Source organism: Miniopterus schreibersii (assembly GCF_964146895.1).
Source record: "Miniopterus schreibersii genome assembly, chromosome: 17".
NCBI lineage: Eukaryota > Metazoa > Chordata > Mammalia > Chiroptera > Miniopteridae > Miniopterus > Miniopterus schreibersii.
This window is the reverse complement of record NC_138117.1, coordinates 2,326,154-2,353,158: the sequence shown is the minus strand read 5'-3', so window position 1 is coordinate 2,353,158 and position 27,005 is coordinate 2,326,154. Positions and strand designations below refer to the sequence as shown.

Below are 27,005 nucleotides of genomic sequence, written 5' to 3'. Positions count from 1 at the left end.
TATGACGCTGTCCTATAGTTCAACCGACATAACAAGGAGGGGAGTCAAGTTTTACCTCTCCCGTGAAGCCTTGAGACAGATGCACAGGCCCTTGCGTGGTGTGTGGGTTTCGTAGGCCGTCCAAAGCCTCTTGCGTCTCAGATCCACCACGGGCGGCCGCCCTCGGCGCTGGGGCGGGGGCGGGTTTCTACGGCGCTGCGGAGTTGCTGTGTGTGAGGGCGCCCTGCTGGCTCGCGTTCTTAAACGTGGGTTTTGGCTTTGGTTTTGGACGTGCAAAGTAAGTCTTTTACTTAAAGTCTATATTCTGAGGGATGAAAGGATACTTTATTGTAAAATTACCTCTAATTAAAAACTACACCGATAAATGTATAATGCCCATTTACTTACGACCAGCCAGCACGTGCCTTCTTGGAAACGTGTCTCTGCTTTCTGTGCTTGAATAGGTACAATTCAACAGTGTCACGATGCCCTCGACCACCTGCGGCGCATCGTTGAAAAGAAGCACGTTTCTCTAAACGAGGCAAAGAAACGACGTTGGCCACGGTAGGGGACGTTGCCTAACCCTCGGTTAATGAAGGAGACTGGGAGGGATGTGTGGAAATGGGAAGAACTGGTTTCTAAACGAAGATGTGTGGGAGTGTGAAGAGTCAGTTTTCCGAGGACACTGAAGAGCTTCGTGTTTGGAATTGCTTGGCTGCCGGTGTACGTTTGATCTCGCTTGGGTGGGTGGGTACAATTTGAAAGTTAGTTTTGCAACAGAATTTATTTTACCTGCGCTAATTTGAATACCACTTTGATGTGGAATTATAAGACTACGATAATTTTGAACTACTTGGGAGTAAATTTGAGATAGAAGAACTGAAATACTGGAACAGTAGGATTTTGACAGACGTGGGGTGATAGAATTATGGGATGAAACTGCTCACAGCCAAGGCTGGGTGGTTGGGTGGTTTCCAGCCTCTCCTCTCGTTTCCATCCCCGCGAGTCTCATTCTCAGGCAGGAGGGGGCCCTGCATCAGCCCCTCTGCGCCTGTGCAGGGGACTCAGTGTCTGCTGACGGCAGCTCCTCTGTGAAACCATCGGCCCCTGTAGACGGGATAGTAAGATGTCCTCTATTTTAAAATTTATTCTTCCAGGTTCTACCCTTAGCTTATATCTCTTTAAATCACGGGCTCGCAGACTCGAGTGTGCATCGGAATTATCTGGAGGTTTATTAAAACATGGGTAGCTGGACCCTGCCTGCAGAATCTGTTTCCGCAGGTCTGAGGCGGGGCCGGGCCGAGAATTTGCGTTTCTGCCACATTTCTGAGGCAGCTGGGCCAGGGACCCCATTAGAGGAGCGCTGCTTTAGATATTAAACACTGTTTTGTTTTCAAGTACAGTGTAAAGGATACATGAACAGACATGGTGCTGTTTTTTTAAAAAAACATTTTTTAATTTTTCCCTGAAAAAACAAATGAAGGTAAGCAGCCTTTAGGGCCTGTTTAACCTGGGACTTTTTATTGTATTCGGGTAATAATACATTAAAAATAACTGAGTGCCTTTTAATGAGGTTTCTGTGGCATCCGTGTGGCGGACTGGCGTTTTTGCCTCTGGACTGCGGGGTGGGTTAAACGCCAGCTGTCAGGCTGCATGGTGCGGGCCCTGCGTTCTCTCCACAGCGGGTTCCCCCTCGCGGCCTCGCTGTGCTTGTCGGATGTGGTCCTGTGGCTGTTGGCCAACTGCGGGCGGCCCCAGACGGAATTCCGACACAAATCCATGGAGCTGTTTTATAAGTTTGTTCCGTTACTGCCAGGTACGGTGAGCGTGGCGCCCTGCAGGTGATGGGTTTCGCTTTCCCAGTAGCTTGGAGATGTGTCCTTATTAAAAATGTGTTCTTTCCGTTCTTTAGGTGAACGTCACAAACCGTATGTTTCTAATAAATATAAAATTAGGTATGTTTAGTAATCATTACAGGTCAGTTGTATGACAAGTGATAAGTTATGGCTGTACATTTCTTAAAGATTTAGAGAAGGGAAGAAAAAATGCTATTTTGATGTTAGTCAGGTGGTACCGAGGAAGTAAATTTAGAATCCCTAGCATCACTTTATATTCCCCTACATTTTTGCTTTTCTACCCCATTTAAAAAAAGAGAAAAGCTGGATTCCCATCGTAGTTGTTAACATGATATTCGATTAAGATTTTAAAATCTTATTAATAGCTAATGAAATAATACAGTTGCTTTATTTCAATGTGTAATTAATAAGAAACTGCTAGACCCCTAAGTCTGAATAATCTCAGGTCGTTGTGATCTTAAAGCGAGGAAGGGAACCTCTGCTTCTCAGTAATTATTGCACTAAACCACTAAACTGTACTTACAGACTTAAAATAATCACTCAGCTTCTCACGAATAAACCTACTGCTCTCGTTCCTCCAGTGATTCCACCCCAGGCCTGGTAGCTTTGGCATGGAAAGCTGTGCCTCAGGACGGACCCAGGCCCTCGATTACCCACTTGGCGCCCTGGGTACTGGCCTAGGGTGAGCACAGCCTCCGGCGTGTGCCTCTGGGAGAGAAGGGCAGTGCCCTGCGGGTTGCAGGAGCCGGGGATCTTTAGGAAAGAGGGGAGGACTCACTGCACTGGGGCTGTTCTTCATGGATGAGGAGACGAAAATTGCTTCTTGTAGCTCTAAAGCTTAGAAGGATCCTGTGTCTTTTGTAGTATGGAATGTGTTGTAATGTTACGTCCTGTACTTTATATACTATATATGGTCGTATTCGTTCTCTGTATCATAGCTGATGTACAAAATACGTCTTCACCTAGTATCCTATAATTGTGTTTGTGTAGTAGAAATGTATGCTTATGTTTTTAATTTAGAGAATTGTTTGTTACTATTTCATATTGTGCTCTGATTACATTTTTTAACTTGAAAGACTTGCTTTCATGGTTTATTATTGAGGGATGCTATTCCTAATTAGGAACAGTGATTACATGAAATGTTAATTACGTGACAGTTGTTTAGATGTGTGTTTAATCATGTTTCTTTTTTAAGGCAACAAATCCCCTTCTTTGTGGATGAAAGATACTATCAAGAAACAAGACGCTTCCTTCCTCATAAACACCTTCGAGGGGGGCGGCGGCTGTGGCCAGCAGTCGGGCATCCTTGCGCAGCCAACCCTCGCCCACGTGCAGGGGCCCTTCCGCCTGCGCGCCGCCCTGCAGTGGATGGACATGCTGCTGGCCGCGCTGGAGTGCTACAACACGTTCCTCGGGGAGGGCACCGTTGACGCGTCCGAGGTGCTGGGTGGGTGAGACTTAGCCCTAAGCCGGCGTTGTGCAGTTCTGCCCGGATCTCTCTGGGGAAAAGATCGGTGGGTTGGGTTTTTTTGGTTTGTTTTTTTTAATTGATTTCAAAGAGAGGAAGGGAGCGTGAGAGAGAGAGAGAAACATCAATGGTAAGAGTCATCCATCGGCTGCCTCCTGCTCGCCCCCTGCCGGGGACCGAGCCAGAAATCCGGGCCTGTGCCCCGACCGGGACTCGAACCGGAACCTCTTGGTTCATGGCTGGAGGCTCAGCCACTGAGCCACATCGGCTAGGCTCTTGGGCGGTCTTCATTCTGAAATTCTGAAACGAGAAGAAATGAGTGCCAGTTTATTCAGCTTTTATTGAACATCTTTTAATTTTGACTACGTCATGCCTATATTTAAAGAAGAATTTTTACATTAACCTCACTTGAGTTAGAGGAAAGCAAGTGTTGATATTTTGATGCAATTTTTTTCTAGGCACTGAAACGCAGTCTTCACTTTGGAAAGCGGTGGCTTTCTTTTTAGAAAACATTGCTCCGCATGATGTTACGGCAGCTGAAAAGGGCTTTGGCGGTGGGGCAGCAGATAACAGACCCAGCCCACAGGAGGAGGAGATGTACAATTATAGCAAGTGCACCATTGTCGTTCGGGTTATGGAGTTCACCACGACGCTGCTGAACATCCACCCGGGGGGCTGGAAGGTAGGGGTCACCCGCTGCCCTGGTGATTTGACGACAGAACTCGGCCCTGGGAAACCACATGTAAAGGACCTATTCGAAGTGATTCTGGCTTTCTTACTGCTGTAAGAAATTACCTGGTCACTGCTGTAGGCATTACCTGTTCTTGAAAATAATAAAACTTTGCAGAGACTTCAGCTGCTTATTGTGTGAATAAAATACAGAATAGTTCTGATTTTTTAAAAATATATTGATTTTAGAGAGAGGAAGGGAGAGGGGGAGAGAGATGGAAACATCAGTGATGAGAGAGAGTCATTGATTGGCTGCCTTCTGCATGCCCCTTGCTGAGGATCAAGCCAGAAACCTGGGCATGTGCCCTGACCAGGAATTGAACTGCCATCTCCTGGATTGTGTAGGTCGATGCTCAACCTCTGAGCCATGCCAGTGGGCAGTTTTTCTAAATTTTTATTAGATACTGCGTTTTATACTATAATCAAACATCTACCTTAGGAAACATGAGTTAGCAAATATTTATAAATATACCTGTCAGGCTCATTATATAAACAAACTCCAGTCAGTCCATCTAGTTAACATGCACTAGCGCCTGCTGTGTGCCGGGTTCCGTCCTGGGGACACAGCGTTGACCTAACCCAGGGGCTGGGAAGCTGTGGTCCCTTTGGCACTTCCCACCTGCTGCTTGTGCTTCTAAAGAAGGCTTCAGCCCTCACTGGGTAGCTCGGTTGATTAAAGAGTCGTCCCAGTGCACCAAGGTTGTGGGTTCCATCCCCGGTCAGGGCACATACAGGAAGCAACCAATGATGCAGGAATCAGTGGAACAACAAACCGATGTCTCTCTCTCTCCTATCCCCTCTCTCTCTGAAGCCAATAAATAAAGATTTTTTTAAAAGAAGGTTTTATTGGGACACATCCAGGTTCATTTCCTCACATTTGTTCACGGCGGCTCTCACACTATCAAGGGAGTGAGTTAAGAAGTTGCAGCAGAGACCATGTGACCCATAGAGCCAAATAAATTCATTGTCCAACCCTTTACAGGGAAAGTTTGCCAACCCTCGCCCTCCCCAGGCAAAAATTCCCAACGTCACGGACCTCACACTGCAGTGAAAATCTAAGTCCTGACTGATAGATGTGTTTTATTTAAATCTGTCTTTTACAGCTTCTTGAAGACAATCTATGTAACTCCAACCTCATGAAACTCTTGGTGAAGACCGTCTGTGAGCCCTCGAGCGTTGGTTTCAACGTCGGCGACGTCTACATTATGGACCACCTTCCCGATGTCTGTGTGAACCTGATGAAGGCACTGAAGAGGTCCTCGTACAGGGACATCCTGGAGACGCACCTCAGGGAAAGAATCACAGCGCAGAGGTGGGCACTCGGGTCACGCTCGCCAGCGTGTGGAGGAATATAAGGCTGCAGTGTGCCCTGAGCTGCGTGCGTGCTGCTCCGGCTCCCTCTCCTCAAGTGAAAACCTCATCAGTGGGGTGTGTGGTGCGGAGGTCTCATGAGTTGTCTGAAAACCATCTGCTTAGCAAATGCCTTCCCTGCCCCTGGTATGCAGGCCTTGCACGGGGCTTAGCCCTGAGTTGGTTTCCGCGGCTGGATCGGTGCTCGGGCCTCTTGTTTCTTGCTGGCCTGTGTCGTTGCCCAGGGCTGTGTCATGAATCTGCGTGCCAGGAGTTAGTAAACGCATTTATAACAGAACACACTCATTCTTCCATACATCCTGGTTATTTAACGAGCTCAGCACTCATCTGGTCTTCCTCTTACTTTTCTCACTTGGCAGCATCGAGGAGCTCTGTGCCATCGACCTATACGGCCCCGAGGCGTATGCGGATCGGGCCCAGTTGTCTTCTGTCGTGTCAGCGTGTAAACAGCTCCACAGAGCCGGGTTTCTGCAGGTTGTCTTACCATCCCAGGTAACCACATGTTTTTCCTTAGCTTCATTAAGCTAACTAGTCTGTTTATTTATATTCGTTTTTTAAGCATCCTTTATGCGTGCTGCAATGGGAATTATAGACATACTTGCTCTAGGCATGTAGGTGTCACCAGGAATATAAATGTGAAAGTAAATAGAAAAATTTGTAAGTACAAAATGAAAACAGGACAAAGGGTATTTGAGTATTTCCAGCAGCCTTCTGAAAGACATTAGGGACTGACTGCTGCCGAGCTTCGGAGGCCAGGTGACTTGGATGAGAATTCTGGTGCAGCGTTGCGTGAACTTCCTTACGATTGGAAGGCAGTCGTCAGTGTTAGCTAACGCGGAACTTTTAATTATTAAAAGGTGTGAAATTGTATTTTTTGTGTTTGTTCTTTTAATATTTCATTGCTGGATAGTTTACTGTTGGTTTTTATTTTAGTCCGTAGATCAGCATCACTATATTGGCACGAAACTCCTTTCCCTGGTTTATAAAAGCATCGCGCCCGGACATGAGCAACAGTGCCTCCCTGCGCTCGACCCCAGCTGCAAGCGACTGGCCAGCGGGCTTCTGGAGTTGGCCTTCACCTTTGGAGGACTGGTAGGAAAACAGCTACGTGGCACACTGTCCTAACAGCGTAACTCGCCACGTGCACTGTGTCTTTAAAAACGGGAATGTAGTTCCATAAGTTTTTGGCTACACAAGTACTTTAATTTACATGAGGTGACTTTCCGGAAGGTTTTTTTTCTTTTTTTTAATGAAAGAAATAGAACAACATTCTTTTAAATCTCAGCTTTTGTCTGTCCCTCTCTGTTTCCAAGAGGACTTGAGGCAGAGAACATTTTGTGACTATAAAGCTGAACTATGCTGTCACAGTGACCTCTTCTTCCCCCGTCCTTGGTAATTCTTAAGGTGGCTGATTTAGGGGGGCCCCTGATGGATAATTCCAGGGTACCCCGCAGAAATGTCTTCATGCTGTTTGACCTGTGCAGGGCTGGCCTCCAGCAGTCTGCTGCAGTTGAGCCCTGCCAGCCAGCCCTGCGGATGCCCCCTCTGTGCCCGCTTCTCTTCTGTAGAAACCCCTTCGCTGGTTCATTCGAACTTGACGTAAATGAGTCACATGCTTACATCGTCTAAAAAATACGCACCTCTGTGCAGCAGTAAGATGTCTAGAAACTTGGGGGAAACAGGAGCCAGGGAAGAGCTCTTTTCCAGACTGAAACTTAGAAATGGAGACTCATTGAAATGTATACAATTCAGAGTAAATACCAGGCTCTCCTGTGACTTCCCACTTTCTGCTTGAATGACACACAGGCAGTGTGTCTGACACCTGAGGTGTGTGTTCCTGTCCTGCCCTTCTCTTTCCCCGCAGTGTGAGTGCCTCGTCCGGCTTCTCCTGGACACGGCGGTGCTCTCAGTGCCGTCCTCAGGAGGCTCCCAGAGGAGCATTGTCAGCTTCTACCATGGAGAGTACTTTTATAGCCTGTTCCCAGAAACAGTCAACGCAGAATTGTTGAAGAATCCAGATCTCGCTGTCTTGGAGCTTATGAAGTCGTCTATGGACAACCCCAAAATGGTAACGAAGTTTTGCCTTAAGTAAAATATGTCTCCTTATATAACACTTGTCCTCCTGAAATATACAATCGAAAACAAACCCAGGTCTCTTCCTGGAAGGTGTCGAGCTCTTGCCAATGCTTAAAGCCAAAACCAAAGGAAACAGAACCTTTATGAATAATCATGGATGCTGGAACATTGGTTATTTTTTCTAATTTCTCACTCCCCAGCATCTCTGGACCTCATTTTATAAGGCCCAGCTATGAAGGATAGTGACCGTTGTCAGGGTTTGGCAGTGGAGCTCATGAACCTGTCCCCAGGCCAAGCCTGCCTTCGCTTCTCCTCCCGCCCCAGCTGGTCCTGAGCACTCAGGTGTCATTTCCTGCAGGTTCCTGCTGTACCCCCCTGGTCTCCTCACATTGGAGATCAGTATTGAATATACAGTGGACTCTGGTTTGCTTAACTTACAAAACTTTGCGATTTAACCTGGTCTGTAGAGAAGCAGAAACTGTTAACTGTTAGGACAACCATTTTAAGGGAAGTATGTGGAATTTCCTACACTAAGAATTTGTATTTTTTAAAGTTAGAAATAAAATTATAGTAGACTCACAGCACTCAGAAAATACAACAATTTGAGCTTTTTAAACTACTAAGACTTACGCTGATGATGGATAGAAACCATATGCATGTGCCTCCGCCTCAAATGCCTCTGAAGTGACAGGAACAGGGATTTTAAGAAAAGGACAGTGCTAAAGGGCACAGAGGAGAGGGAAGGACAGGAGTGACAGCACTTTAGAAGCTGGAGGGCAAGAGCACAGACTGCCGTTCGGACTTCAGGGTCCGGGAAAGCGGCAGTGTGACCGACCACAGCCGTGCCGGGGTGGGCAGCCCACTGTGCTACCGAACTCGGGTCAGGCGGTGGCGGCCCCGGGCTTCCGGAGAAAGCAGGACAGAGGGAGAAACTGAGGGGACCTGCCCGAAGATCAGCCGTCCCCGTGGTCAGGGGACCACCCTTCCCCACTGAGGAGCCTGGGGAGTCTCCGGACAGAATAAGTATCTCTGGACAGAGGGACTGGGAGAACCCTGGGCGTGGTTTAAGTGGAGGATACTTCTTTTTTTTTTTAAGAAAGAGCTTTAGTGCCCGGCTGGCGTGGCTCAGCGGTTGAGCATCGACCTGTGAAGCAGGAGGTCGAGGTTCGATTCCCGGTCAGGGCACGTGCCCAGCTTGCGGGCTCTGCTCACGGGCGGGGTGGATGTGCGAGCACAGGTGCACGCGCCCACGTAGCGGGCACGGTGAAAGGAGAGCGAGTCCTCCCGTCGAGAGTGCCCCCAACTAGGAAACGGAGAAATGGCAGCGTGAGCTTGGTTCCCTAGAGGAGACCCTCACGCTTCACGGGAAGGTTACCTGCTTCGCTGCTCTTCCCCAGTTTGAGGAGTTGCGACGCGATCGGCTGTTATAAAGTTAGCACCCTTGTTTTCCAAGAGCATCTTTGAAGTGAAGGTGCGTTTTGCTATAGATGTTGGTCTTGATGTTAAGAGTTTTTCTCCGTCACCACCCAACTGTTCCAGGTGAGCACGGTCTTGAACGGCCTGTTAGATCAGAGCTTCAGGGATCGGGCGCGTCAGAAACAGCAGGGCCTGAAGCTCGCGACTGCGATTCTGCAGAACTGGAGCAAGTGCAGCTCGTGGTGGGCCAGAGACGCCACTCCCGATAGTAAAGTGGCCATGCTGACCCTGCTGGCAAAGATTCTGCAGGTACTTTGAGAGGCCTAGAAATACAGTCGTGGGACTGAAGTTGGCGATCACCTCACACTCTGTACTTCTGTTCTTTTACTGCATCACCTTTTACACTCACCACCATGTCTCACGCTTTATCTTTTCAGCCTGCCTTTACGTGCACTGTCGTGTCAGACAGCTTAAATATTTTAGAACAAAGTTGCTGAAATGTTGTTGAAGCCGAGGAACAAATTTACAGGCCATTTCTGAAATTTAAAAATTCGAAAGCTGTGTTAAAGGAAATTAGAGACATGGCATAGTAACGTATCATGCTTTCATTTCCCCTCCTTTAGATTGATTCGTCTGTATTTTTTAATACGAGCCACAGTGCATTCCCTGAAGTCTTTACGACATACACTAGCATCCTTGCGGATTCCGAGTTGGGTCTACATTTAAAGGTAAGTGGTAAAGCCCTGGCCGGTTTGGCTCAGTGGTTGGAGCGTCAGCCCAAGGACTGAAGAGCCTCGGGTTTGATTCTGGCCAAGGGCACGACCTTGGTTGCAGGTTCAACCCTGACCCTAGTCGGGGTGGGAGGCAACCAACTGACGCGTCTCTCACATCGATGTTTCTCTCTCTCCCCTTCCACTCTCTCTGAAAAGCAATAGAAAAAATATACTCAGGCAAGGATTAAAAAAAAAGATAAGTGTAACCATGAAGAGATTACCATACTTAGGAGAATTAACACTTGTCTTTGGGTGGAAATGATTTAAATTGGCTTTTCTGAGAATTGCTTTATTAGTGAACAACAGAATTTAAATATTAATCATTTTTCTACTGAGTAATATAAAATACCTTGGTAATTCTTAGTGTCAAGAACATACTTTAATTTTAAAGATCTTTAATAGTTAGATTTTACACTCTAATAAAATGTGGCCCTAATGAAAACCATCTTTTTACTGGACCGTGAAGGTTTCTTTGGAAGGTTCGGTCTACGGGATTAATCAAGTTTCTATTTTCTCAGTAGGAGGGAGTCTGGGAACTTCCCTGCCACATGGGGGATGTAGGGAACACCTAGTTTCTTTGAAGCTTGGTGTGAGGTTCGGAGTTAGTTCTGCAAGGAATAGTTGTAAATTACCCCATAGGTTATTCAAGATGTTCTTTCCAATCAGAGCTTATCTGGTATATTTCTAGCAGAGTCTATATTTTTAGGAGAAATGACGCACAAAATCATCATACAGGGTCCTTTTATTTACATGTATTAGCCCCGAGTTGGCTCACTTCCCTCTAGGGTAGAAGTTGTGACACAGCTTTGCATTCGATTGGTGTTTTATGTCATCTAGAAGGTATCTGAAGTCTTTTTTGGAATCTGCATAAAGATTTATTTGCAAACTCTTCAGAAGCATTTTATTTATCCTGTAGGCTCTGTAGCCACGACTAGCGCAGTCTCACATGTCCACGTTGCTCCCCAGGGCCAAGCTATAATCATCCTTCCGTTCCTCACCGGCCTCACTGGGGACAACCTCGAGGACCTTAAGCGTGTTCTCGAGAAGATCATCGTTTCTAACTTCCCTATGAAGTCTGAAGAATTCCCCCCGGGAACTCTGCGGTACAATAATTATGTGGACTTCATGAAAAAGGTTAGTTTTTAGTAGTACCAAGTAAAATTAAAACATTGATTTTTGTTTGTTTTTTTCTATTACATTTTGTGATGAAGTGAAATATTCAGAATTAGATAAATGTTCTAACTTTAAGAATTCAGTTTAATTCGTTTTGAAAGCTGGGTAACTGTGGAGGCAGATGCATATCTAAATCCTTTGGAATTCGCTTTTTCCCCCTAATTTTAAATTGTGAAATATTTCATGTGGCTTTTCCATTGAAAGACAAAGTCTGATTCCCCCCATTGGGGATGGGTTGGTGGCCTTGAGGACTCAGCAGAAGAATGCAGGGGAGGCAGCCCTGCGTGACGTCCAACACTAGTGAGAAGAGGCTTACAGCTCCCCCTCTCTCTCATTTCTGGGGACCCCTCTTTGCGGGACCCAGGCACCACTGCGTGAGGAAGCCACGTAGCCTCATGGGAAGACCAGTGTGCAAACCACCCATCCACACAGATTCTCTCTTCCCCATTCTCTTTATGAAACTTTTTCCCCAAACATACAGAAAAATTGAGAGAACAGCGTAACAAGCATCCGTATTACCACCTCCTCTATTGAGCAGCTAACATCTTGGCATATTTGCCCGTTTCATTGTGAGTGTGTTTTTGCTGAAACATTTGCACGTTAGTTTCAGACCTCACGCCGCTTCCTTCCTAAAGGCGTCAGCGTGCACGTCCTGTGGGTGAGCCACGATGCTGTTGTTATACCCACGCAGATTAACGCTCCCCAGTATCTGTCGTGTGGTCCATGTTCACGTTCCGTCAGAGGCCCCCACGCTTAGCTGTGTTCTTTCAGACCAGGACCCAGTTCACGGTCGCACTGAATTGTCATGTCTCTCACGTCATTTCACCTAGAACCACTTCACCCTGCTCCTTTTATTTTTCATGACACTGAATTTTTGGAAGAAACCAGAGTACTGCTCTTGGATGTTGTCCCGTATTTGTCTCACTGCTTCCTTGGGGTGCTCTTCAGCTGGTCCCTAATCCCCTGTATTTCCTCTAAGCTGGAGCGAGGCTTCAAGCCTGGTCCTGAGATTCAGGCTAATCGTTTCGGCAGCAGTGGCGCATCAGGGGGCCAGAAGGGTCCCTGTCCCACTGTTAGCGACCTCGCGTCTTGTGTCCTGGTTAAGGTGGTGACGCCTCATTTCTCTGTTGAGCAGAAGATAAAATTGAGTATATTGCTTAGGAAGTAGAACAGACATCGAGATGGAAATCGGGAGAGTCAAGATGAGAATGTTACATGAGCAGCCTAGACATCGGCACACGTAAGATGCTGTTGAAAAGACACATCTCCAGAATAGGACTCCGCAGAGTCCAGGCACAGAGTACCTGGAGTGTGAAGGAAAACCACCTCGGTGAAGGCCCGTAATTATGGGATTTTAGAACCTGAGAATAAAGAGAAAATCCTAAAAGCTGTTAGAGAGAAAACTGTCTGCAAAACCTAAAAATCAAAACTTAAATATTTAACAAAATTACTTACGCCGGGCCGGGCATTTATTATATCTGTAAAAAATGATTATAATGTTTGCATTTCTTAATTCTCTGTGAAATTCTGTTATAACGTCTCTATTTTTATTAGAACCGTTAAATACAAAACAAAAATGAAACTCCAACAAAATTAATATTACCGTTATTATTCTTACATTTGCTTTTGTGTGTTTTTTCAGTTTCTAGACGCATTGGAATTATCTCAGAGCCCCATGTTGTTGCAGTTGATGACAGAAATTCTTTGTCGAGAACAGCGCCACATCATGGAAGATGTGTTTCAATCCACTTTCAAAAAGATTGCAAGAAAGTAAGTCATTCTGTTCTAGCTGGGAGGCCAGGCACTGCATACATTGTGTTTCCTCGGGAAATTTATCGTCTCCGTTTCAAAAAAGGAGTTGAGTGACAGTTGCACTCAACTCTTATAACTAAATTTTATTTTGTTTTTTGTAAGAAAAAATTTTTGTCTTGAAAATTTCAAACATACTCAAAGTTGAAGGTAAAACTATGACTGAATCTCCAAATTAAACAAGCAGCAGCATTTCCCAGTCCATCACCCCCTTTACACGTGGCTTCTTTAATCAGCATGTTTTTGAGATTCACCCACGATATAGCATGAATTAGTAATTTGTTCCTTTCTGTTGCCTTTTTTTTTAAATGCCATAATTAACCCACTATAGAGCATTCCACACAAACGCAGGAGCATTCTTTTTGAGCACCTAGGGAACATTCTTCAGGACACGTCATATGGTAGGCCATTAAACAAGTCTTAAGTTTAAAATATTAAAATCTTACAGAGTATGTTCCCTCACCCACAAGAAAGCTAAATCAGAAACGAGCAACTGAAGGCAGAAGTTGAAGAAGATACAAGTAGATGGGAGCATACGCCGTGCTCGCGGGCAGGAAAATCTAACGTGAAAATCCCCATGCTACCCAACCCAGTCCGTAGATTCAGTTCAGTTACTGTCAGCTACCTATGGCTTTTTTCAGAGATGTAGAACAAATAATCCAAAAATTTGTGTGGAATCACAAAAAACCCCGAATAAACAGCCAAAGCAGCCTTGAGAGAGAACAAAGTTAGCGATGTCACGCTGCCTGGTGGTAAACTGCGCTCCGAGGCCGTAGTAGTCGAAACAGCACGGTACTGGCCTAAGAACGGGCGCGGATCAGTGGAACAGAGTAGAAAGCCCAGAAATAAGCCCACGCCTATGTGGTCAATTAAAATATGACAGAGGAGGCAAGAACTTACAGTGAGCTAAAGACAGCCTGGGTAATACGTGCAGAAATGGAACCGGACCACATTCTCACACCACACGCAAGGATAAACGCAAAATGGGTGAAAGTCGTAAGTGTAAGACTCGAAGCCATGAAGTTCCTAGAAGAAAACAGGCAGGAAAGTCACTGACCTTTCTCTTAGCAATGTTTTCCCCGATATATCTCTTTGGGCAAGGGGAAAAATAAACAGATGGGACTACGTCAAACTAGAAAGGTTTTGCACAGTAATGGAAACCGTCAGCAAAATGAAGAGACAACCTACTAAATGGCAGAAGATATTCGCCAGTGGTACGTCCCGTAAGAGGTTAACATCCAAAATTTATGAAGAACTTACACAACTCAACACCAGAAAAAAGGCAATCTAATTTAAAAGTGGGCAGAGGACCTGAATAGGCGTTTCATGCTTGTTTAACATATATCATCTTTAAATTTTTTTTCTAATTCGTAATCACTGGCATTTACTTAGCGTATCGTGTATTAGGCACTCAAAGTATTTGTTCGAAGCATAAATGTCTGTATAACTTTCTGTTTTTCTTAGGAGTCCATGCGCCACACAGCTCAGCCTTCTGGAAAGTGTCTACAGAATGTTCAGGAGGGATGACCTGCTGTCCAGCGCCACCCGCCAGGCCTTCGTAGACCGCTCCCTCCTCACGCTGCTGGGGCACTGCGGCCAGGAGGCTCTGAGAGAATTTTTTAGCAAAATTGTGGTGGATGCTATTGATGTGTTGAAGTCCAGATTTATAAAGGTATCATACATCTACTATTAATTGAATGTTAGTAGGAATTGACGGATCTCCTTGGTCAGTGCCTGTAGAAACTGCCCCCCGGGGGCTTCGGGTCAGGATGGTGGAGCAGGTAAATGCGGACTGACCTCAGGTCCTCCCACAACCACATCAGAATTAATCTGAACTTCAGAACAGCCACATTGAGAACCGCCTGAAATCCCGCTGAACAGGACCTGTAACGGGATATGCAGAGTAAGCCTCCTCAAGGCTCGTGGGAGGAGTAGAGACGCAGAACCGGCAGGTCCCACGTCTACACACGCTGGTTAAACATCAGCAGGGGTATCTCGGCTGTGGAGGTCCCCCCTGAGGAACTGTGGGTCCCAGCCCCAGCCAGGCTCCCCAGCTCAGGGTCCCAGTGCCAGGAAGAGACGCCCCATGACGTCTCGCTGGGAAAGCCAGCAGGGATTGTGGCTGAGTGAGACTAGTACTCAGCTAAGTGCTCTGCCACTAGATAAGAAGGATCTCTTTTCCTTCAGTTTGCAAAATACATTTCTTATTTCCTTTTGAGACCTCACCAGCTGCTACTTAATGTCCGTATTTCTACCAAAATACATTTATCGTGATGGAGATATCCTATAAGGCAATACGGGCCTTCTCTCCCACGCCCTTCACGTCCTTTGAGCCCTGACCCCACTGCCTTTAATGTCGATATTTCTACCAACAACCTCTACAAGGCACTGTCGGCTTTTTCTCTCACATACGGCAAAATTCTTCCATCCTGTACCCACCGCCCAACCCCAAAGGCCCATTCGTATTTTGGGCATTTTTTACGGCAGCCCCCAGCTCTTGGTATCAAAATGTGTGTTAGTTTCGTGAATCTGCTGTAACAAGTTACCATGAACTTGGAAGCTTAGAACAGCAGAAATTTATTCCCTCATAGTTTTGGAGGCCAGACGTCCACACTCAGTTTCACGGACCCAAAATCCAGGTGTTGCAAGGGCCACGTTTGCCCCAGCTGCTCTGAGGGTTCATTCCTGGTCTCCCAGCTTCCGGTGGCTGATGGCATTTCTTCACTTGCGACTCTGTTGTCACTTTGCCTGTTCCTGCCTGTCTGACTCCCTCTGTATTCCCTCTTACTACATGTGGTTTTATTTCGGTGCCACAGGAAGAATCCAGAATGACCTCCCCATCTTAAGATCCTTAACTCGACCACACCTGCGGACTCCTGTTTTTGCTTTATGACGTTATGTTCACAGGTTCCAGGGATGGGAGCGTGGATAACTTTGGGGGGTTGGGGACATCATTTAGCATCTGCAGTATACTGTTGGGGATGCTGGAAATGCCCAAATGGCAAATGGTTAATGTGGACTTCAGTATACATAGCTGAAAGTTTTATTTTTTTAATAATTGAATTTCCAGCTGCTATAATTACACCTTCGGTAGATTTTATGCAGACGCCGTACACCCGCACCCTGAGCTCGCTGTTTGGACGCGGTGCGTTATTTCACGCTGCCCTGAATGTAACATCAATACCTACATCCACGTTTAGACCCTGGGCTGCCTCTTATTGAAGTGATTTAACATCTTTGCTAAAACTACTTTCTACATTAAGGGCATTAAGTATTAAATTTGATAGCCTATAAAGTATTTTTCATCTTTGGTAAGATCAAAGATAATCATTTGTTACCTTTTCTTAGCTAAACGAATCTACCTTTGATACTCAAATCACCAAGAAGATAGGCTATTATAAAATGCTGGAGGTGATGTACTCCCGTCTTCCCAAAGACGACGTCCACTCGAAGGAATCCAAAATTAATCAAGTGTTTCACGGCTCCTGTGTCACAGAAGGAAATGAACTTACAAAGACACTTATTAAGTAAGGTTTTGGTTAATTTTATGTTGTACTTGATATATTTTTGCTATATACAGTGTATTTTTATGTATGTACGTAATGTGGTTGAATGTTTTAAGTTTAAATACTGGATTTTATACTCTCCTTACCTTTCTTATATACAAACTACTTAAACGGACTTCAGTTAGTTATTGAGTAACATATTTTATCCTGTACTTATCTCTTATAAAGAATGAAAATTTTCTTTTTTTGAACTCTTTTTTTTCCTGCCCCTGCCAGTTCCCCCTCAGTAGCTTTATATTTTTTTAGTGATGTCGTGTACAGTAAGAAGGAATTTGGTATATTTTTTCCCCAGCACTTGAAATTAAAGGAGCGTTAAAATATTTTTCCGCAGGCATTCTATAAAACACAAGGTAATCAAATTCATTTTCTTTAGAACCAGCCTCCTTGGTTAGGACCGAGCACCCACATTGGTTGACATGTCTAGTTTTGCAGATTTAAAAACGAACATCCTTTATCTTGGTCTGCAGCAGGCCCCCCGAGTCTCCTTCGTAAACGGGACGTGGGAGTTGGAGCTTATTCTTCCCTCGTCTCCACCTCCGCGCCCTGCAGGCCCCTTTCATCTCCTCGGTGTTCTCGAGACCGGGGCCCTCGTTTCTCTGCCCCCCGAGCCCGTCGGGGCCCCCGCTGCTCTTCCGTGGGCCCCGCGTCGCCTCCCGCGGAGCGCACCCTGCCCCTGGGGCGTCCCTCCCGGTGCTGGTGGGCGGCTGCCCTGCCCGGCGCCCTGCCCGGGGCCCGTCTTCAGCAGCGGGGCCGCCTGGCGCTGCGGGGCCGGCGCGGCCGCCTCCCTGTTGCACGAGCCCGCCTTCGCCCGGTCTCCGCAGGCTGTGCTACGACGCGTTTACGGAGAACATGGCCGGGGAGGCCCAGCTGCTGGAGCGGCGGCGGCTCTACCACTGCGCCGCGTACAACTGCGCCGCCTCCCTCGTCTGCCGCGTCTTCAGCGAGCTGAAGTTCTACCACGGCTTCCTGTTCAGCGAGAAGCCGGAGAAGGTAGGCCCTTCGGCGTGCTGGGCGCCGCGGCACCGCAGGGTCTCGGGGGTCGGCCCGTCAGTTAGGCTCTGCCACCACGCGAACCTGATGCCATGCGTGTAGCTCCTTCACGCACACGTGTAAAGCTGAGCGCTTCCCCGGGAGCTTTGTAGTAGCAGCAGCAGCATCGCCGCCACCCAGGTGTTTTCCTACGACCCTTCTCTTCGCAGAACTTGCTGATCTTCGAGAACCTGATAGACCTGAAGCGCTGCTACGCGTTTCCCGTGGAAGTCGAGGTGAGCGAAACCTTTCAGCGGTGCTTCTAAGCTAAAAAGCCTTACTGGGTGCTTTACAGGAAAGCATGCTCAGGCAGGAGACTGCGCGCATCCTGAGCAGGCCGCGCTGCCAGCGTTCAGACCTGCTCGGAACCACGGGACTGGCCCTTCGGGTAGTTCAGCCGAGGCGCCGTCTCAGGCAGCGACAGGCAGGTTCATCAGGGGGGTGTGTCCCTCCCGGTGCCCTGCCTGACGCCCTTCTGAGGAGCCCTGGAAAATGTGCAGAGTGAGACTTTCTCTTTAGTGACCTGTAGAGGAAGGACAGTGCCACTAAAAGAAGCTGTTGGGACATATCCCAGAAGTCGTTTTCTGAGTAAATCCCTCTGGTCGATGAGATTGAGATCCATCCGGATGCAGAATTAGGACGCGTTGGCCCTGCTGGGTTATTTGGCAGGATGAGGGGCCACGGGAAGTCATGGGGGTGATTACAGAACTCACTCTGGCAAATGTGCAGGGCGAGACTTTAGCCGTGCTGAGCTTGCTGTGCCGCCTGGAGCACTTGGTGGCTGCAGTCGTTCACGGCCCTTTGCAAGTGTGAAGCTGGGCCGAGGGCAGAGCTCAGGCACCGTGTGCTGGAGAGCAGAGCCGGGCCGGGAGCCGTCGCTCCCACGTCTCGGGTCCACGAGTCCACGCCAGTGGTTACTTCCTGCCTCGTGCCCTTTCGGAACAAGACTGGGAACTTTTTTCTAGACATATGTCCCAAGAACTAAACAAAAAATAATTGCCCTGGTTTACTAAGCAGACACTTGCTGTATATCACTCATGAACTTAACTGCGTGTAAGGTGCTCTGATGTGTCGTAACCGCACAGCTGAGGAAACTGAGGCTCACGAGCCATGTACGGACTGTTGGCGACCCTGGCATGTGGCTCTAAGGGCTTGGCAGACACTGTCCCAGAGCCCAGAAGGCACGTGCTTCCCTGGGGCTCCGTGGGAATCTAGAAAAAGCTTTCCCTAAGGGACACTCACCTGCCTTTCTTTGTGGATATTTTTGAATACTTTTAAATTTGATAAAAGTGTTGTTTAAAATTTATGTTATTTTGCTAGATTGCTACTAAAATAGAAAACAGGTAGCCCACAGTTCTAAAAAGTCTTAAGTTGTGTGTTTGATTCTGCTAATAGGTTCCTATGGAAAGAAGAAAAAAGTACATTGAAATTAGAGAGGACGCCAGGGGAGCCGCGCAGGGGGACGCAGGTAGGGTGCCTGCCCCGAGGAGGAAGAGCCCCTGGTTGGTATGTGTTGCCTAATAGAAAAACACCTTAAATACCCCAAAACATGGGCATTCAGTTGGAAAAGTTTTTAAGTGGTGAACGAAATTCTATCTGGAAATAAATGCAATTAGGTAAACTTGCACTGCATGGAAAGATCTCCCAGTGGCCTCGGGAGGCTCAGACGCGGGTACACTTCAGTGCAGGATGGGCTTGGTATTTATTTCTTTGAGTGTGGGTTATATTACTTAGATACATTTAGAATCTCTGTAAAATACCAGTTCTGTCCTGCGGCACCTCACATGAGCTCTGCCTCCCTCAGGACAGAGCCGCCCCAGCCCCTGACCTACCTCCCGCCGATGTACTTTCTGCTCATTCATTTCCAGCGGCCTGGCCCCCGCCTGCTGTGGGCACGGGGCTCACGTGCCTCGGGATTTGCATGCAGGGGGTGGAATGACCTTGGCTGCAGGCATCAGCATGGATTCGGACATCCTGATTGATGCCAGCCCCTGGAGGAGGTTCTCCCTGGCCTCCCGATTTAAAAGTAACCCTCTCTCCCTCCACATACACTTTGTTTCAGTTTTTCTGCTTAATTTTTTCTGCATAGCTTTGTTTTCTTGACTTGAGGGTAAAATCTGGACCAGTTTTCCAAGTCCCTTACATATTCAGGATTAGTTATTTTTCAGTAGCTTCTTTCCCCACATTTATGCTACACTTCATGGGCAAAATATACATAGTTTAAATTTTAAAGGTGAAGAAATTCTCTTAATATCATATCTAAAAATGGATGCATTCTAACCTAATTTCTTTGTCCATGACAGTAGAGCATAACCGGTCAGTAACGAGAAGAGTAAAAGGAGTCCTTTGCCCATTTCCTTTTTTCTGTGCTGATCTGGGTAACGAGTGAGAGTCAGGACTGACGGGAGCCTTGGGTGGCAACATCCTTGAATATCAACTAAGCTTAGAGAAGTGCATTTCCTACTACATTTGAGTAAATGCATTTCTTTTTGTTTACGTTCCAGGTGGTCCTCATTATATATCGTCCTTGTCATACTTGGCAGACAGCAGCCTGACTGAGGAAATGAGTCAGTTTGACTTCTCCACTGGAGTGCAGAGCTATTCATACAGCTCCCAGGACTCTAAATCTACCCTTGGTCATTTTCGAAGACAGGTGATCACATCTTACATATCTAAACAACATTGTTAGAATCTGTGAAGGACGGGGGGCTTTGCTGTTAACATGGGAAGCCAGCTGCCCATCAGTAGGCCTCCGAGAGTAGTAGTTTGGAGAATTTCCTGGGATCTGAGTCCCAGCCCATCTTCCTGCAGACTCAGCAGTCGGATCCCATCAGCAGGGTAAGGAGGGCTCTCTCCAAGGCTGACCCACGTTAGCCAGCCGCCCTGAGGTTAGTGTTTTAAATCAGAGCCACACTTAAGGATCTTCAGTGAGAACGAAAGCTGCCTTGGGGACTCGGGTGTTCGTGCTGGTGTGACTCTCCGTCTCTGGAGCGACTGCAGAAGCTCTTCCGTTGTTTACTGTTACCGAGCAAAGACCGCCGGACGCGTCAGTGTTGGCGGGGGACAGCTTAACTCTTAGAGTGAACTCTTCGTGACAAGGGCGTAGAGTAAGGGATGATTTTGATCAGTGTTTTTAGAAGCAGAATTCAGGGTTTTTTCTTTTTTGGTCCTAGCAACTTACAACATTCCCATTCTAAGTTACCTGCACCTCATGTGCAACGGTTGGGGGGAGGGTTTTGTTGTTGTTTTAAGCTTTGATTAATCTCACTCTTTCCATCCATTCAAAGAGAAGACCCTCCCTTCCTCTGTCTCAAAAAAAAGTTCTATTCCGGGTGCGTTGTCATTTCCCTCGAGGCACCTGGGCTCACTCCTCCTGCCCTCTGACCGCATGGCCCGAGTCTCTAGTTTTAGAGCCACCCAGGCCTTGTGAGCAGCGTGTCGAGACACAGTGATTCTGAGTAAAAACATAGTTGATTAGATCTGAGTCAGTCAGATGCCACAGTGAACTCCTCTGACACTCTCCAGGTAGGTGGAAACAGACACCCAGATTTCTGAGACCAATCTTGTGACTCGCTGAATATGCTTCTTCCCTGTGTCTTGTGACCCTGATTGTGTATGAAGCTTTCTGTCCCAGTGTCATTTAGTCCTGTTACTAAAATATAGACTTCCTGTCGTGTCTCAAACCCCCCGTTTGTAGAAATCATCCATTATCTTCGGGAAGTAGACGGTGGGCACAGTGTCTGTAAGGGGGGACATTTCCAAATACCGCCTCTCTTGGAAAGTGACATTCTGGAGTCGTTCCTGCCACCAGGCGGACAGAACGACAGGGCTTATCAAGGACCATTTGTATTCCTCTTTCTGTTCGGGCTCTGCCAGCACTTAGTAGCCCCAGCTGACCTCCAGCTGTCCAGAGATTTCCTCTCGGGATTTCTCAAGTCTGGTTTTCCTGGAAGTGATCTGTGCTGGAAGACGTCCAGCGCATTGTTGAGACTCTGTGTGTGTCTGTGTGTGAGTGGGGGTGTGAGTGTGTGTGAGAGTGAGGGTGTGTGTCTGTGTGTAAGTGAGGGGATGTGAGTGTGAATGTGTGTGAGAGTGAGGGTGTGTGTGAGTGAAACTTCCTGAGTGTGTGTGGAAACCTCGGTTCATCATTACACTTACAGAACGACTATCACTGCTGTGCTTTCTGAGCAGATTTTAGCGTCAGGAATGGCTAAGCCCCGGCTGGGTGGCCTGGTCCGTTGCAGCGACATCCGTACACCAGGGGTTGCGGGTTCTGTTCCCGGTCGGGGCACATCCCAGGTTGCAGGTTCCGTGCCCCGGCCGGCGAGCATACGGGAGGCGGCGCTTGAGGCTTCTCTCTCACGTTAATGTTTCTCTCTCTCCCTTCCTCTCTCTAAAGTCAGTAAAAAAATATATCCTTGGCTGAGGATTTTAAAAAAAAAAAGATGGTTTAAAAGTTTTATTCTGTTGACTAAAATTTCAAGGCAAATTAAGGACTTTACAAAGATTTTCTGAGAAAAACTTTTTTTCAGTTTATTGAGGAAAGAAACATAAACATTTATCCTATCATATGATACTTTAATATTTAACAGCTTCACTTTCTCGGTAGAGTGGCACCTAAGAGTCGTTAGACAGTTGCTCTCCAGGTGCTGAGGGTCCTGGGGCCCCCGGTGCTCTCACGTTTGTAGAAGGCTTGGTGTTCCTGCCCAGCGGCATGTCTGTGTGTGAGCTGTGCCCTGCGTGTGACCCCAGGAGTGACCACATGGACATGGGACAGGGCGGACAGAATGTAAGGAAGATGTGGGGTCCTATTTAATTTTAGTTGTTTAATAAGAAAGTGTACCAAGTGTATTTGATATTATTACCAAATTACCGTTGTTACCTAAATGTGTATTTCTTGATATTGCCCCCAAAATCAGAATGCTGTGCATGCTGAAATTTTAAATGTGCTCTGCATAACCAGATTCCTGCCTTTCGGTAGGAGCATAAAGATCCCGTTAGCCAGGATGACGTCCTGGAGTTGGAGATGGATGAACTCAATCAGCACGAATGCATGGCAACCATGACGGCCCTGATTCGGCACATGCAGAGGAACCAGATCCTGCCTAGAGAAGAGGTCCTTCTCCCGCTCTTACCTTGTCTCACTCGCTCTTCACTGACACCGTATAGGAATGGACGTTTCGCCCTGGCCCGGTGGCCCCATTGGTTGAGTGTCATCCTGTGCACTGAAAAGTCACTGGATTGATTCCCAGTCAGGGCACACAGCCAGGCTGCGGGTTCGATCCCCGGTTGGGGCATGTATGGGAGGCAGCCAATTGATGGTTCTCTCTCACATCGATTTCTCTCTCTCTCCCCCCCCGCCCCCTCCTTCTCCTCCCTTCCTCTCTCTCTCTAAAATCAGTAGAAGCATGTCCTCGGGTGAAGACTTAAAAAGTAAAGAATGAACATTTAATATCAAAGACTAAAACCACGTTCTGTACCAAACAAGCATGATGTTTGCTGTTCACCTTTTACTTTGTCATTTTTGTGTAGTAAAATCAAAATACGAAGTTAGTTTGGTTATTTTACTCTCCTTTTCAAGGTGGTTTTGAATGTGTCATTCCAGGGTCCAGCGCCAACAAGTCTCCCTCCTTGGATGAAGTTTCTTCATGACAAACTGGGAAACCCGTTGACACCATTAAACGTTCGTCTCTTCTTAGCCAAGCTTATTGTTAATACAGAAGAAGTGAGTAATTTATCACTCCTTTAAATATTTTTGGCAGTTATATGCATCTCCGTTAAAAAGCCTACAACAGCCTGGCCGGTGTGGCTCAGTGGTTGAGCTGTGACCCGTGAACCAAGAGGTCCCGGTTCAATCCCCGGTCCGGGCACAGGCCCGGGTTGTGGGCTGGGTCCCAGGAGGGGCCGTGCAGGAGGCAGCCCGTGGGTGTTTCTCTCTCATCGGTGTTTCTCTCTTTCCCTGTCCCTTCCTCTCTCTCTAAAAGTCAATAAGAAGTATTTTAAAAAATAAACATTTTAAAAAAGCTTCTGTTCCAAAGCTAGGATAACGGATGTGACAAAGAGGGTATCGGCACGAAGGGCATTCGTCGCGGGGAGAGAAGGTGACTCTTGCCTTGAAACTCCTCTTCCAGGCCTTCCGCCCGTATGCGAAGCACTGGCTCAGCCCCTTGCTGCAGCTGGTGGTTTCGGAAAGCGACGGAGGGGAAGGGATCCACTACATGGTGGTCGAGGTCGTGGTGACTGTTCTTTCCTGGACAGGATTAGCGGCTCCTGCGGTAAGAAGGGATGCGTCTTTTGTGCGGTCGTCCGTCCGTTCTTTGCTGATGTTTTGACTGGAGCACGTGACAGATAAATCGGGCTCCTCTGAGTGACTGAGCCGTCGTTGGCGTCGATGTTACGCGGCTGAGGCACAGCCGCACCTGACGGCCTCACTGCTTTGGCTCTCTTTTCTTCTGTGTGTTTGATGACTCCTCTCACCCTTTATTTTTAAGCTATCAGACGTTTGTTTTGTTTCGTTTGTTGCTTTTACCTGCAAGGAGTTTGGAAACGAGATAATCAGTTTATTGAAAGTATGAGAAATAGCCCAGCCAGTGTGGCTCAGCGGCGGAGTGCGGCCCATGAACCTAGAGGTCGCCGGTTCCACTCCCGGTCGGGGCGCAGGCCCGGGTTGTGGCTCCGTCCCCAGCGGGGGGCGAGCAGGAGGCAGCCGATGAATGTTTCTCTCTAACCCTCTCCCTTTCTCTCTCTAAAAAAAAATCAATACAAACATATTAAAAAAAAAAAAAAAAGCACTGTCCAAAAAAAAGACACAGTTAAAAAAAAAAAAAGTACGTGAAATAAATGTCGGTAGACTTCTTCGGTGACTAAAGTCCCTGCATTTCTCAGCATTTGTTCTGCCAGCCTGTCTGCGTCCGCAGCATTGACCGGCCTGTAACGGCTGAGATGCTCGGCGGGAACTGCAGGGCGGGGGGCACTGTTTTGTGCTGGAGCCTGTGGCACTCGCCACTATAGGCTCGTGTGGGGGGGAGCTCTGCCCGCTCGTTTGGAAACGTTAGCCCTAATGATGTGTAAGTTTCCCTGTAAGGCTATCCTGGGAATAGCGCTTACTCAATATAATATTGTACATGGAGCTTATATATGTGCTTGTGTGTGGATGTGCCTCCCTCATTTCAAAGAAAGCTAAATTTTAGGTTTCTTAGCTTTAATGTGATGGAATAATATGTAATCTGCTTACTAACATGAAAAAATTAAGAGAGTATTTAACTAAAAAACTGTTGGAAAAGATTGATTTAGCTGCTCTTGAAAGAGCTGAATTGCTTAGGGGTCAGAGTAGCTGGTAAAAGCAACAGCGAGCCGAAGTGAAAGGCACAGGACGCCTTGACTCGGAACACTGCAGTGGCTCAGACCAGAGGAAGCCTGGCTCTCGCTGCATTCCCTCCCTGGCACAGACATCCTGGTCAAGGGCCGGGTGGATCAGCACAGATCTGGGGTCATCTCCTCGTTGCGGGTGCCACTAACTGACCCCAGCAGTTTTGTAGGCCCCGGAGGTGGGAGGAGGGTGTGGGAGAAGGGCTGGTAGTTGAAGAGCGCTAGGTCCTGAGTCGGTGGGGCAGGTGTCTCCAGGCTTTCCCGTGGTCCCTCTATAAGGAGGTTTCCGTGGAGGCCCCTGAAGAAGACAGAGACCTAGGGGTGAGGGCACCTGGGCCAGGAGTGCGCGTGTGTGGAAGAGCCACCAGACGGGGCCTGCGGGCCTGACCCACGACCCTCTGAGACTGCAGTGTGCTGGCGACGCTCCGGGCCTGGTGCAGGGTGGGCAGCCTTCCCCGAGGCGACCGGGGGAGCCTCTCTAACTGCCCGTGGCCGGGCCTGAGAAACCACTTCGGTTCGTAACCAGGAGCCAGACTCAGTAGAATGCCACGTGTCCTTTATAAATGGGCTTTTGGATTAAAAAATGCTTTTTCAGAATGGAATGCGACATATAAACACAGAATTTTCATGCTATTTCAGGGGGTTCCCAGAGATGAAGTCTTAGCCAATCGATTGCTTCACTTCCTGATGAAGCACGTCTTTCACCAGAAAAGAGCCGTGTTCAGTCACAACCTTGAAATCATAAAAACTCTTGTGGAATGCTGGAGGGATTGCTTATCCATCCCTTACAGGTACACGCGTACTAGACTGTGCAGTGTTGTTTAGAAATTTGAAAGATGTAGCATGTTGTAAATGTGATCACAGTGAAATTCAGTCGCGTGAAGCGATGCAGGAGCACTGTAACTGGAAATAGAATCCTTTTATTGGGGTATAATATTGCTGCTCGTAAAGTCCCAGCTTCCAGAGTCTGGCACCCGACGCACTTTGCTCTTCCCTGTAACAGCCCAGGCGCAGGCTGTAGGACTTTTCTTTGATTCCTTTTAGCACCGCCTGAGGTAAGCTCAGACTTTCAAAAGGTTTTCATTGGAGAATGTGGGCAAATAATTCTAGGAAGATGTGAAACTGCCTGTGTGCCAAAGCTGGAGTAACCTGGATGTGAACAGAGGTCAGCAAGAAGGGCGCAGGTGTGGAAAGTAAAAGCGGGTCTTACCTTGAACACTCGCTGCAGAAAATCCTGTATTTGTCTTCCTTCTTTATGATATAATAATCTGTACTTTTATTCTCCTGTTACAGGTTAATATTTGAAAAGTTTTCCAGCAGAGATCCTAATTCTAAAGACAATTCAGTAGGAATTCAATTATTAGGCATTGTAATGGCCAATAACTTCCCTCCCTATGACCCAAAGTGCGGCATAGAGAGTAACAAGTAAGTGTCATCGTTTTACTTTCTTTTTTTTTAGGTTAAAGCAATCCCTTAGGTCGTGCAGGCTTCTTGGTCTCACTTCTCATGGGGGAGGAAGCCCAGCGAGGGCGGAACAGGCTGTAGACGGGCCCCTAGACATGGTGCGATGTCAGTCAGAGCGGGATGCGGTCGGTCCCCCTCCCAGAGCATCGGGAGGCCGTTGTCCGCCTGGAAGAGCATCTGTTTCTCGGCCACTGGCTTCCGTGCTGGGAAACGGGGGGCCCTTGCTCTGCGTGTCCCCTTCAGCTGCAGTCGCCTGCCCTCGGGCATGTTTCACTGCGACTGCAGCAGGTTCTGTGTAACTGAACCGACTCCCGTGCGCCTTCCCGCTGTGAGGACAGCGCCTTAGATACGTCCTCGTGTGTGTTCACCCAGATAATCCGGACCGTGCCTTAGGTTTCACGGTCCCTCAGTTTGTGCTGCTGATACAGAGCAAGGAGTAAAATGTTCTGACTTTACGTCAGCAGAATGGATGCTTTCGTGCATGCCGACCGTCTCTGTTTGTTACAGGTACTTTCAAGCTTTGGTCAGTAACATGTCCTTTGTGAAATACAAGGAGGTTTACGCAGCAGCAGCAGAGGTGCTGGGGCTTGTTCTCCGTCACGTCACCGAGAAGGGACACGTGAGTGCGCAGCTCTCAGTAATGCTCTTTCCATTCCGGCTCATGACACTCGGGACCTAAATCCCCCTTCTGTGGGAAACCGAGTGGTCGCTCCGCATTTGTTAATAGTTTACTCCCTTTCCTACTGAGTACAATTCTCAACATCTTTAAAGAGCACATGTGATTTTTTTGAAACACTGGGGAATTTGTTAGATATTTAAAGATCGGTATTTACTCTCTATTATAAAAGTCAGGATATGAGTATTTTGCCAGCCCTCAGCCCTCTGAACCTGGTCTCGGGGATCCTTTTGGAGAAAATTACCCAGGTAG

The 27,005-nt window shown here is 47.5% G+C and overlaps 1 protein-coding gene across 1 annotated transcript in view; it reads left to right on the top strand.

Moving 5' to 3' along the window:
- The window catches only part of PRKDC (protein kinase, DNA-activated, catalytic subunit), an 85,494-nt gene that overhangs the window by 25,451 nt on the left and 33,038 nt on the right, over nucleotides 1-27,005 (top strand). The window contains exons 29-52 of the mRNA XM_081116280.1: nucleotides 444-543; nucleotides 1,662-1,795; nucleotides 3,031-3,282; nucleotides 3,762-3,985; nucleotides 5,136-5,344; nucleotides 5,763-5,895; nucleotides 6,337-6,495; nucleotides 7,268-7,471; nucleotides 9,019-9,204; nucleotides 9,519-9,623; nucleotides 10,635-10,802; nucleotides 12,484-12,611; nucleotides 14,115-14,322; nucleotides 15,999-16,177; nucleotides 17,038-17,206; nucleotides 17,416-17,481; nucleotides 18,641-18,713; nucleotides 19,750-19,898; nucleotides 22,227-22,361; nucleotides 22,851-22,970; nucleotides 23,377-23,520; nucleotides 25,253-25,404; nucleotides 25,907-26,038; nucleotides 26,585-26,696. Coding sequence (XP_080972406.1) covers nucleotides 444-543; nucleotides 1,662-1,795; nucleotides 3,031-3,282; nucleotides 3,762-3,985; nucleotides 5,136-5,344; nucleotides 5,763-5,895; nucleotides 6,337-6,495; nucleotides 7,268-7,471; nucleotides 9,019-9,204; nucleotides 9,519-9,623; nucleotides 10,635-10,802; nucleotides 12,484-12,611; nucleotides 14,115-14,322; nucleotides 15,999-16,177; nucleotides 17,038-17,206; nucleotides 17,416-17,481; nucleotides 18,641-18,713; nucleotides 19,750-19,898; nucleotides 22,227-22,361; nucleotides 22,851-22,970; nucleotides 23,377-23,520; nucleotides 25,253-25,404; nucleotides 25,907-26,038; nucleotides 26,585-26,696 — 3,641 coding nt within the window. The remainder of the gene's footprint in view (nucleotides 1-443; nucleotides 544-1,661; nucleotides 1,796-3,030; nucleotides 3,283-3,761; nucleotides 3,986-5,135; nucleotides 5,345-5,762; nucleotides 5,896-6,336; nucleotides 6,496-7,267; nucleotides 7,472-9,018; nucleotides 9,205-9,518; nucleotides 9,624-10,634; nucleotides 10,803-12,483; nucleotides 12,612-14,114; nucleotides 14,323-15,998; nucleotides 16,178-17,037; nucleotides 17,207-17,415; nucleotides 17,482-18,640; nucleotides 18,714-19,749; nucleotides 19,899-22,226; nucleotides 22,362-22,850; nucleotides 22,971-23,376; nucleotides 23,521-25,252; nucleotides 25,405-25,906; nucleotides 26,039-26,584; nucleotides 26,697-27,005) is intronic.